General features: G+C 40.4%; 1 protein-coding gene across 1 annotated transcript; it reads right to left on the reverse strand.

Moving 5' to 3' along the window:
* Positions 1–10,061: 10,061 nt before the first annotated feature.
* LOC136245895 (uncharacterized) lies at positions 10,062–11,195 on the reverse strand (the record flags this gene model as incomplete). The annotated part of the gene is made up of 5 exons (XM_066037350.1): positions 10,062–10,103; positions 10,182–10,292; positions 10,682–10,800; positions 10,973–11,091; positions 11,146–11,195. Coding segments are annotated over 5 exons (441 nt in total), but the record flags the coding sequence as incomplete, so codon positions are not given.
* Between the last annotated feature and the right edge of the window lie 555 nt (positions 11,196–11,750).

An 11,750-nucleotide genomic window follows, 5' to 3' on the forward strand; every position in this document is an offset into this window, starting at 1 on the left:
CAGCGGTGAAATTATAGGCCATGAGCCTGGTTTTAAGTCGTTGTAATCTAAGAATTTCAACCTCATCCAGGTGATACGAATTGAGGATTGGAAGCAGGGGATTGTGGTCTGTGATCACTGTAAAATGCTGTAGTCCTGATAGGAAGATCTTGCATTTTAGGGTGGCCCAGCACAGCTAGCATTTCTAGCTCTCTTGTGGCGTATCGTGATTCAGCATCTGAGAGGAAACGAGATACTGCCTGGATGAGGGTCCAGGTGCCATCTTTCGACCTCTGTTGGAGGATAAATCCCAGGCCTTGTCTGCTCGCGTCGGTACACAGCCGTGTGGGCTTGTTCAGATCGAAGAAAGACAACGTTGGCGCGGTAGTGAGGGAACCCTTGGCCTTCGTGAAGGCATCGTCATGGTGTGGTGTCCAGAAAAAATCATTTTTGGCGCTAAGCAAGGTGTAAGCAACATGCCATAGAGTTGTTGCATGTGGAGAGCTGATTTGCCAAACCAAAGAAAGAGCGCAGATTAGAGCGATTACCTGGTGTTGAAAAGTTGTCGATGGCATCTGTGATGGATGAATCCACCTGGTATCCTTCAGGGGATAGGCAGAATCAGCGAAAGAGACTTCAGTTTGACAGAATTTACATTTGTCCATGTTTAGAGTGATGTTCATGTCTGCACATCGTTGTAAGAATGCTCTGACGTGGTTGGCATGTTGTACAATGTCGTGATTATGTCATCTACGATGCGACGAAATCCTGATAGGCCTGTAAAAGCATCCGCCATGCGGAGATTGTAATGTTCGGATATCGATGATATTCCGTAAGGGGCACGTAGGTATTTAAATCTGCCATGCGGGGTGATGAAAGTTGTTAACAGTTAGCTTTCCGGGTCTAGAGGGCATTGATGTAACCTTTCATGGCATCTAGGATGGTGAAGAATTTAGTTGTGGAGATGTCGGCGACGGCTTCTGCTGGTGTAGCGGATTGATATAGCTCGCGTTTCACATAGTAATTCAAATGGGAGAGATCCACGCACATGCGGATGCTGTCTGAATTTTTCTTGGAGGTTACGACGATTGGTGCGCACCATTCAATAGCTTTGGTGATTGGGCAATGATGTTTTGTTTCTGTAGGAGTTCTAGTTCAGCTTTCAGTTTCTCACGGTACGCAAAGGGGATGGTTCGTGGTGTGCTGACGGGGAATGGTTTTGCATTGTTGGTGAGATGGATGTGGAATTGCTCACCTTCCAGTATTTTGATGGTTCCATCAAACACCGTTGGAAATTGTTTCATCATTTGCTCTTGTGTGATTGGAATCTGTTGGTCTACTAGGAAAGTTGTGTTGGAGTGTAATGGTAAAGCTTTGACGCTGGGTTGTGTCTAGGGTGGTGGTTGTGGGTAATACGGTGGCAGAATCCCAAGTGCTTTGCAGGCTTTCTATGACATGATGTCGTTGATTCCTGTGAAGATGTGCAGGTCTGCCTGATAGGTCCTGTTTTCAAGATTAAACGTGACAGGAAGTCATCCGATAGGGTGCATTTAAGTGCCATTGGCAGCTCTAGGAACAATGCTGGATGGTAGCAGGTTGTCAACGTGTTCGTTGAGGTTGCACAAGGCCTTAGTGCCAGCTGCTGATATGTCAGCCCCAGAGTCAGGAAGCACCTCCATAGTGTTTGAGCCATTGGTAGAGTAGATTTGGACAGTGATTGTCGGTGCTGGATCGGTGAATATGTCATGGTGGACACCAGATAATAGTGGCTTATCAGCTGTGATGGCTGTGAGTGCCCCCATTGTATTTGGTTGGGGATGCAGCTGGCGAGCATTGTATTTGGTTGGGGATGCAGCTGGCGAGCACCTTTACTACGGCAGACCTTGGCAAAATGGCCAACCTTATGGCAGTGGTGCATGTTTGGGTGAATGCTGGGCACTGGCTGCATCCTGTTGGGTGTGATTTGGCTCCACATCCAGGACAGGTGGGGTGTGGGTTGCAAAATCCGCCATCATGTCACCTTTGCAGGGCAGCGACCGATTCCCAGGGGTGTGTCGTTAAGTTTCCGCGCTGTTTCTTGGCCGCTTCACGTGCCTGACATACTGATTGCCTTAGGTAGTGTGAGGTCTGCTTCTTGAAGGAGGTCTTCTATGGTGTCTCCATCCAGTAACCCTTCAATTATCTGGTCCCGAATCTGTTTCTGGGTGCACGCGTCAGAACAATAGTTGCACGTGTTTACTAGTTCTCGTAACGCTATGAGGAAACCGTCAAACGACTCGCCATGCTGCTGTGTACATTGCCTAAGGTTCCTTCTCTCGACTGATTCATTAATATATCCATTTACATAACATTGTAAGGTTACAACTCACACACCTATTAATCCATAGCTTACTACGATTATAAGTACGCACTGAAAGTGTGTTTCATTAACCAAACTCTTGCGTTTCAATCGCCATTACTCGCGAAGCCATAGTGCTATGGACAAAAAAATTTATAGTCCTGTAGAGAATTTATCTGCCTATCTCCATGCAAAATTTGAAGCTCATACGGCTATCACTCAAAAACTAGTTTTATTTTATTTACCACATAAATTCCTTTTAACCACAATCACTAACTTTTCAAAATAACATGTCATAAATGCTGTTCTAAACACAAGTAAGTTCCATTTTCTCTTCTTCACATACAGGAACATCTTCTTGCCATGCCTGGAGTCTCCTAGTCACTCTTTTAACGTTAGGCACACCATACCATCGTCAGCAGCTTGTAACACCTTGTGATTCCAGCTGGTTACATCGTCCCCTACATAAGCACCACTAGGCACGAACGTTGGCTACAAGCTAAAGGTGTGTTCACACTTTTCGCCTTAAATAATACTTACTTCTAGACTAATTCATTCGAGGTAACTCTTAAACTATTTGCTAACATTTCAGTAGGGTGTGCAAACCGAAAAAATCAGCTTTTACAAATCGATCCCCCGACCAATGTGGGATGTTCATTGTAGTACACCATTGCTAGATCCACCATGAAACCGAATCATGATTGTTGTTTTCACAGAAATATCCATTTTAGTAAGTCACGAGATGCAAAATTTATTTTAAAATTTTCATGCTCCACACAGAGGACCAGCTAAAACTTGCTACCTAGCCAGATCTTACCTAGAGTTGTTATAGTTAAAAAGTACACACAGCAGTAAGCAAATGATCTACTTTTGCAGCACAGGGTTGCTTTCTTTTAAAATTACAAATGAGACACGAACTTTCGAATTCTAGTTGCCCTACCAACCAAGACAAGAAAAGCCACATATTCTTCACAGTATTGTGATAAGGTTGGATGCATCGTCTATCTATGCTGTAAGTATGGAAAGGATCTGAGGCTTCTCACCGTCTGGGTGACAAGCGTCAATTTTTTTCTGCCTTATTTGGGAATTATATTGTGCCTTCTAGCCTTTTCCAATGCCTTTGCAGCCACAATACCAATCAAAGACAGACTGGAACAATGGCAAAAGATGTCCCTGAACAGTTGGTGCCAATACGTGGTTGACAGTTATTATTTCATCGATATTCTCCACGTGTCGTTCAAAGCTCTAGACTACTGGAGGCAGCTGAATCGTCCAAAACTGACTTCACCTGACTGGACTACTGGACTGACATATTTTTGGTTTTTACACATTCTGAGGTTGGTTTTATTGATTCCTGCTAGCCAAGGGCCTACAGAAACTTGCAGTCTGCTACTAAAATGATGAGTATGAGGAGTGGGAGTAAGCAAAAACTAACTTCTAGTGATTTCACTTCTATATATTATGTTCTTCTACAGTACATATACCTATACTACTTATCAGTATGCTACAGAGAATATGCTAGTTAATGTTAACCAATTGGAGATAGTAGCAAGCTTGTACAATGCTAATAAATTTGGTCACATATTATAGTACGCCAACCAGCATATGTAAGAACTAATCATGATAGCAGAAAAAACTCTACAGTTGTCAATGAGTTTGTATATTACATGTAGGAACAAATTTAGCTACAATAGATTATCTTAGGAAGGATAGGTTGTGTCCCAGGGGTCTGAGCTATTTAGTTCAAGGATACAGTGTAAGATAGGGAGCACAAATATAGTAAAATGATTTTTGGTTAGCTACTGCTAGGTATTACAATCTCCAAAACACAATACTAAGAAGTGTATAAATGCTGTAGAACATAACAAGCAGTGAGAAGTCAGTTTTTGCTTACTCCTGTAGCAGGCTGCAAGTTTTTTGAAGACCCTTGGCTAGCTAGACTCAATAAAACCAATCTCAGTATGTGTAAAAACCAAAAATATGTCAGTCCAGTAGTCCAGTCCAGTGATTAGCTACACCCAAAATAAACTGAATAAAGCATGAAATTTTCATTTTTGAATTGAGCTAGGAGGAGCTGCTAGAAAACAAAGAAACAACAACTGCTACTGCTGTTCCAACTTGTATCATCATTCTTAACAAAATTAGGTGATCAGTGCAGCATCAAAAGTGCTGGAAGGGGTTTCATCGTTGACATTTACAGAATCCTGTGAAATGGAGTACAAAAATTTTGACGTTTGTCACCCAGATGGTGAGAAGTCTCAGATCCTTTCCAGACTAAAAGAATAGACTATGCACCCAACCTTATCAAAATGCTGTAAAGAATAGTTGGCTTTACTTGTCTTGGCTGGTAGGGCTGCTTAAATTTGAAAATTCATACTTTATTTTGTGAATTTTGAAATAAAGCAGCCCTGTGCTGGAAATCAAACAAAACATTTGCTTATTGCTGTGTGTACTTTTTAACTACGACAACTCTAGATAAGCTCTGGCTAAGTAGCAAGTTTCATCCGGTCATTTGTGTGGAGCACGAAATTTTAAAAATAATTTTTACATCTCGTGATATATAAAATTCTATATTTCTGTGAAGACAACAATCATGCATTCAGTTACATGGTGGATGTAGTAATGGTATGCTATGATGAACATCCCACAATGGTAGGGGGGATCGATTTGTAAAAGTTGATTTCTCAGTTGCGGACACTAACTTTAGCGACTTTACAGCAAAATAACATGCTGCTCTTCCTTGTGTTCTCTGGCGCAAAACACGGCCGATTAATGCAAGTATGCGTGGTAATGTCAAGTATGATGCAATAGCCGCATGTGGTTTCTGGGCTGGCACTTAAACGGCTTCAAATATCAGCGAGCACCTTTAATTGCATTCCACCCACAAAAGTGTTAAACAGAGCAAAACGGTCGGCCACGCCAGACTAGAAAATGTACTGCAGTAGTCTCGCGCGAGAGGTCCGACACTTTGTGAAATCTTGTACACTCCCTGCAGTAGAAATCAGAAATCAAGCCTTTACCCCCGTGTTTCTCTGTAAATTGGAGAATATTTTCCATAAACTACACAGCATAATTTATACACAAATACTGACTGTATTTATCCCGTCTATGTTTAGGTGTTGGAACTAATAGTCCAAATATTCTACCTTGGCTCAAACAAAAATAGATCACATCCCCCAATAGTGAATAACATTAGAATCATTTATAGTTTTGAGGTTCGTTTTGTCTCGTTATAAGGAGTTTTTTAAAATAGTTGTTCCAATAAATAAAGACGGGGTTAGAGTATGTAGTATTGAACACTATTATTGCTGTGCTATAGCTTGCGTGGGCAGAAATCAGCAGAAATCAACCTGGAAATCAGAAATCAAGGTAGAAATCTGGAAACGTACACCCTTTCCGAAGTGTTGGACCCCTTGGACTCGCGTGGCCAACCGTTTTTCTCTCTGTCACACTATAGACAATGTAATATCAATGCAGCATTAAACGTATCGTACTCATTCTTTTTCTTCGGTCTGGGCTTGTCTACTTCACTTTCAGTATGTCTATGTCGCCTGGAGACTCTTGTGGACCGGGCAGAGCTGCTTGGCTGCATAAGAAATAATACATAAATGAAGCACCACACGAGGCACCACATCCCACTGGTTCACCATAGATAGTACTTATCTGATCTCCTGACATAGTGTCACATAAAGATGACAACTCAGACTGAGGAGGGTGGAAGACCTTTAGGCGCTACTTGAAAATATTACCTTAATTGCATACAGTACTTTTTTTGGAATGTCAAGTGAATTTCAATAGTCGCAATACAAAATCAGCTAATGGTGGGGTTCGCTGGAGATCGCTAGATATTTAGATTGCACTTAGTGTAAGGAGTAAGAAAATGTGTTTAGGCCTGTAAAAGCACCTGATTTTCTAGGCGAAATGGATAAAACATTAGTTTTTTTGCTTCAGGCACGTACTTTCTAAACAAAACAGCTACATCACACGTTTTGGAACAAGTAAAATTTATTTTAACGGCACTGAAAGCGCTGCCACCATAGATAGGTGTCTATTATCTATGCTTCCACCCTCCTCTGATCAGGCGTGCACAAGTAGTTATTTTAGGCACTTAACGTTACGTGTGGCAAGATTGCACTATGGAATCAACGACACACATTAAGTACGGTAGATATAACTGGACTTTATTGTGACTAGGAGCTCTACGGCCCAGTTCGCATTACCAGTCAATGAAGAACCGCCATGTAAGAAACTTAAGTGGTAATCCTACATTTATATTTTGTATTTTGCGTCTATTCTCTAGTTAATGCACATTGGTTTGGGTTTTCCTGTGTTGACGCTTTTGTGTATAAACAGATTGATGGTGTGGGGGTGGGGGTGACCTTGACCTCATATCACCTATCAACAGTTCTCTGTCATCAGTAGAACAGGGTGGAGGTGTGATCAGCAGTGTGTGTACAGGCCATACTGCCCATACAAACGCTATAAACTATGTTCTAATCTAATGCTATGTTTTCCAGACAGGAATACGAGTTAATTAGTATCACACATGTACAGTTTTGGACAATGAAATTGTTAACTACATTAGAGGGACTATAGTCTCGCGTGGCCACACAGGAAAAAATTATTAGATACCAATTTGGAATTAGATTGGGATATGATCTATTCCCAACCTCAAAATTTTCCAACTTGGGAAATTTAAATTTTCCCAAGTTGGAATTGTTTCATAGATTGCTTCCATTTTGGATAATGTAAAATACCAACCCGGTAATTGTGTCTCATACTCCTTGGAGTTTTGGTAATTCTACACATTATTAAACTAGCTACAACTGTACACCCACTTAGGAAATAGAAATCTCAGCTGTTGGGTTGAATTTACCATTTTCAAAGTGAAACTACCTGTAATTTTTTTAATGATATTTAATCAGGGAAAATAGCGTCAGCCAAAGAAGGCTGTTTTTCAGCTATGCTCTGAGAGCACAACAAAAAAAATACAATACAATATAAGTACATACATGCACAACAAAACAGAATTACATTGTACAAAATAATGTTTTAAAACCATTCAGTTTTAGCACTGTATAGTGCTTTAGGTAATCTGTTCCATATGGCCGTACCCCTGTACGCCAAAGACTCTACTCTACCAAGAACATAATCCACATGAACCTACCAAGTGAGATGCCGATCAAAATATACACCCAAATACTTAGTAGAACAAACTTGCTTCAAGATAGCACCATCCAACATTATTGTGAGATTCAGCCCTCCAGTTCTCTGGCAGGAACCAATGAGCATACATAATGATTTAATTACGTTCAATTTGAATCTATTAACAACCAGCCAAGTGGAAACATTCTCTACATCTGCTTGAACAGAAAGGTCACCATGGCTAAAGTGAAGCTCCGTATCATCTGCATACATTTTAATGTCAGACAAAGAAATAACACTTGGCAAGTCATTGACATAAATAGAAAAAAGTAAGGGCCCTAGGATTGAACCCCGGGGGAACTCCAACTTTAATAGGCCCACTAGATGACAAACAACCTTGAAATGCAACTCGCTGTGTTCTATTATTCAGATAACTCCTTAACCATGAGTGAGTACTATCACCAAAGCCATAACAACCCAACTTCTGCAACAGAATAGAATGGTCTACACAATCAAAAGCCTTAGCTAGGTCCAAAAATACAGCGCCTACATATTCCCCATGATCGATAGCACCAGACAAAGAATTGGAAACATGCAGAAGAACATCCTGAGTTGAATGTCCACAACGAAAGCCAGACTGTGTTTGTGAGAACAGATCATACTTGTTGAAATGATCAATCATCTGATTAGACACAATTCTTTCCAATACCTTGGAGAAGATTGGTAAAACTGAAATGGGACGAGAGTTAGACAACGATGAACTATTGCGTGATTTTGGAATTGGCGTTACAACAGCAGATTTCCAACAATCCGGAAAGACAGCTGAAGAAAATACTCTTATTAATTAACTTAGTCAAAAGCACAGCCATGCACAAAGGTGAGGCCTTAACAAACTTTGCTGGAATTCCATCAAACCCCACCGCCTTATGACTATCCAGATGAGAAATACACTCAACAACCTCCTGAACATCCACTTCAGATAATTTAAGTGGTGACACATCAGTGTTTATGGAAATATATGAGGTAGGGGATGTATGGGAAGATGGTAATGCACTAACAGTTTTCTGGGCGACAGAAAGAAAATGTTCATTGATATCTTCCACAGAAAACGCGGTCAAAGATACGGTATCCACGGAAAACCGTGGTGGGGGGGCTGAACGGACGCTAACGGAAGTGTTTTTCATGTGTTTTTCAAAGTACAACTGCATGTGTTTTTCAAGTCTACAACTTCAGTTATACTGAAGTTGTAGACTTGAAAAAACCAGTAAGTAATTTTGATCTATGTAACCATACATCGTAGAATTAACTACTGGTGTTTTGGTTATAGAAAAAGAAATTTTTCTGAAAGCACATATGAGGTACGTGTGTATATGTGCACAGTGTACATTTAAATACGTACATTAGAGATGGCATAAAGTTTGTCTCCTTTTTCAAACTCATAACTGTATGGAATTGTGCTCTTCAGAAAGATATAAAAAAAACCCGGTCGAAGATACGGTATCCACGGAAAACCGTGGTGGGGGGGCTGAACGGACGCTAACGGAAAACTACCAGGCGGTTTCCGTAAAGTACCCGTGATTGCGCTCACGTGCTCGGAAACGTAAACCGTTACTCTGACGTTCTGTCAGCTGGTTTGCGACAATGAACAAGAGTAGGAGCAACTCGCCGGACTATTATAAATACTGCCCTCACTGTGATATTAGGCTACCCAAATCTACTTATTATCGTCATCGGCGATTGTATTACGACGTTGAATCGCAACGTTGGAGTAGCACGCGTGGCCAGATAGACGATGAACAAGGCGAGAAAAGGACTGAAGAGACTTGGAATCCTGAGGACAATGATGTCAACCTTCCAGATGAGGCTGATATATTTGATTGTGGCTTTCCAGGTAAGAGTAGTTCAAAAATCAATAATTATGTACAATTGAATACGCCTATAAGCTCTTTGGCCACCCTCAGTATAGGGCTACAAGAGTATTAGACCATTTGCAAGAGGAAAAGCTCCACCACCGGGCATATTTGGTTCTCTTATATGTTGTACCAATCCCTGACTATTTCCCTCTGCAATTGACAGGCAACACATGCAGGCTAAGTATGTGTTGTTCACATGGATGTACACTCGTTTTAAAATTCTGAGTGAAAATCTCACTACTTGGGGTTAATTTGTTAATTCTATATACCCCTTAGGCTGGACCTGCCCGCCCCTGTCTGGTGAAAAACATTTTGATGCAGCAAACTTTTTTTATTGCTACATGCACATGTCCTAATTTCTACTCGCAAACGACATGACCAGTATAATACACATGGTCGCCAGAATGAGATATTATATATCAGAAACACTCTCAAACGACATGACCAGTTTAATACACACACAGTCGCCAGAATGAGATATTACATCACAAACACAAACAGTCTCAAATGACATGACCAGTATAATACAAACAAGCTATTACACATGCTACAAAGACTATGTGGAAGTTTTAAGCCAATACTCAGATAAGTAATACTCAAATACTATATAACGCCACCTGCTCACGGACAGATCAAATTTTTTTTTGTTCCTATAGCCCTAATGATAAGTGCATCTGTGCATATGTTTACGATGTGGTAGACGTAAGCAAAATTGTTGTCGTTTCTTCCTGTTGACAAATCATACATTATGAACAAAAAAATTACTATATACCATTTGAACACCACTGTAGAGGATGGCGAATTACAGTTTCTCCCTCATCATCAGTCTCCTCCTCTGTCATGTACCGAAAATCTATCGAGCCCCAGTGACTTCTCTCCTTTTCAGTGAGAAGAGCTCGTTCTCTTCGTTCATACAACTAATAAGCACCATTCATTTAATCTTATAACAAGTATAAAATAAATATTTGGCAATTAGTGGAACACGAACAAAGAAGTAAATCATCACCTCAGGTTCTAATGTAACTTATTAAGGTCATTATATGGATGCTATTAGGCATTTTAACTTATGCATATAAAACAAAAATTCAGCTTGCTATATAAGAGATGCTAGTACTCTTATGTAGCACTTATGCACCCATAAGAACCTCATTTCTGTGATAAATTGCCTTTATTATACCTAGCTAATACTACTAAGTTGATGTAAAAGGTAACTTTAGCCTTGTCACTGGTCCCAAGTGACAAAATTTTTACCTATTACGAGCCATACTCAATAGTAGTATACTGTATGAACAGTGTGATAACATACTCGGCTTTGATATGATTTTCTCTTCGAGTTCTTTTTATTCTGGTCCACAGCCTCTGCACGATCAGGCTGGCTATCATTAAAAGTTCGCCTCCGTGACTCCCAATATCTATAAAGAGCACCTATAAAAACACATAGTAGTGATTATGTATATTGTTCCAATGCATACATATAATTCTACAGGTACATAACATTTCCCAATGCCCAGTTTTTTTCACATAGACACAACCATAATATTATACTTGTGTCTATGTAGAATCCTGTACATCACTTAACAAGGAAATACAAACATACGGCTAATCAGGTGGTCAGTGTAGATTGGTTTGGAAGAACTAGTCCCAGCAGCTTCTTGGTCACTTTCAACCTGCTCTTTTATCAGCTGGCAAACTTCAAGGTTGTGAGAATCTTTAAACCTAGTGGTAAGTATATGACCTTCAAGTATTGTATAGGTTTACACTATCACTAACTTTAGTGATCCTTCAAATTTCACATCCAGGGTATCATGTATCTCTTTAATTAAGGTCTACACAATAGAGAAAGAAGAGTCAAGTGCAAAACTATGAACTACACTTACTCAGATCTCTTGGCAACTTTGCCCTCTTTTTAGGTGGTTCCTTATTTTCCTGCTCTTTTTCATCCTTTAAAGTTTCCACTGCTTCCTTCAGTGTAGACACCTATGGAGACAAAACACACAAAATACAGTCTGGCTACACGAGACTAGCTAGATCAATGTTTACCTCTTTCGTCAGTTCTTCTAACTCTTTAGTAGTTTTTGCTGATGAGGCTGCCAGGATCTCTAACTGCTGGTTGATTCCAATCGTTGCTTGATTTTGCTCGGAAAGTAACGACAAAATTTGATTTACTGGATTTTCTTTGGGTCTTCCTCCTGAATTACTCATGTCGATACCTCAACGGATTACTAAACAAACAGCTGTAACCGTCAACCACGCCGTCAACACGTGCACTATTTGTTTTTAATTAAAGCCTCTATCACATGCACGTGACTGCGTTGGAGAACGCTCGCGTTAAATGTGCGAACGGACTGAATTCTCGTGTGAGGATCTGGAACTTC

This window comes from Dysidea avara, chromosome 15 (genome assembly GCF_963678975.1).
Source record: "Dysidea avara chromosome 15, odDysAvar1.4, whole genome shotgun sequence".
Lineage (NCBI taxonomy): Eukaryota > Metazoa > Porifera > Demospongiae > Dictyoceratida > Dysideidae > Dysidea > Dysidea avara.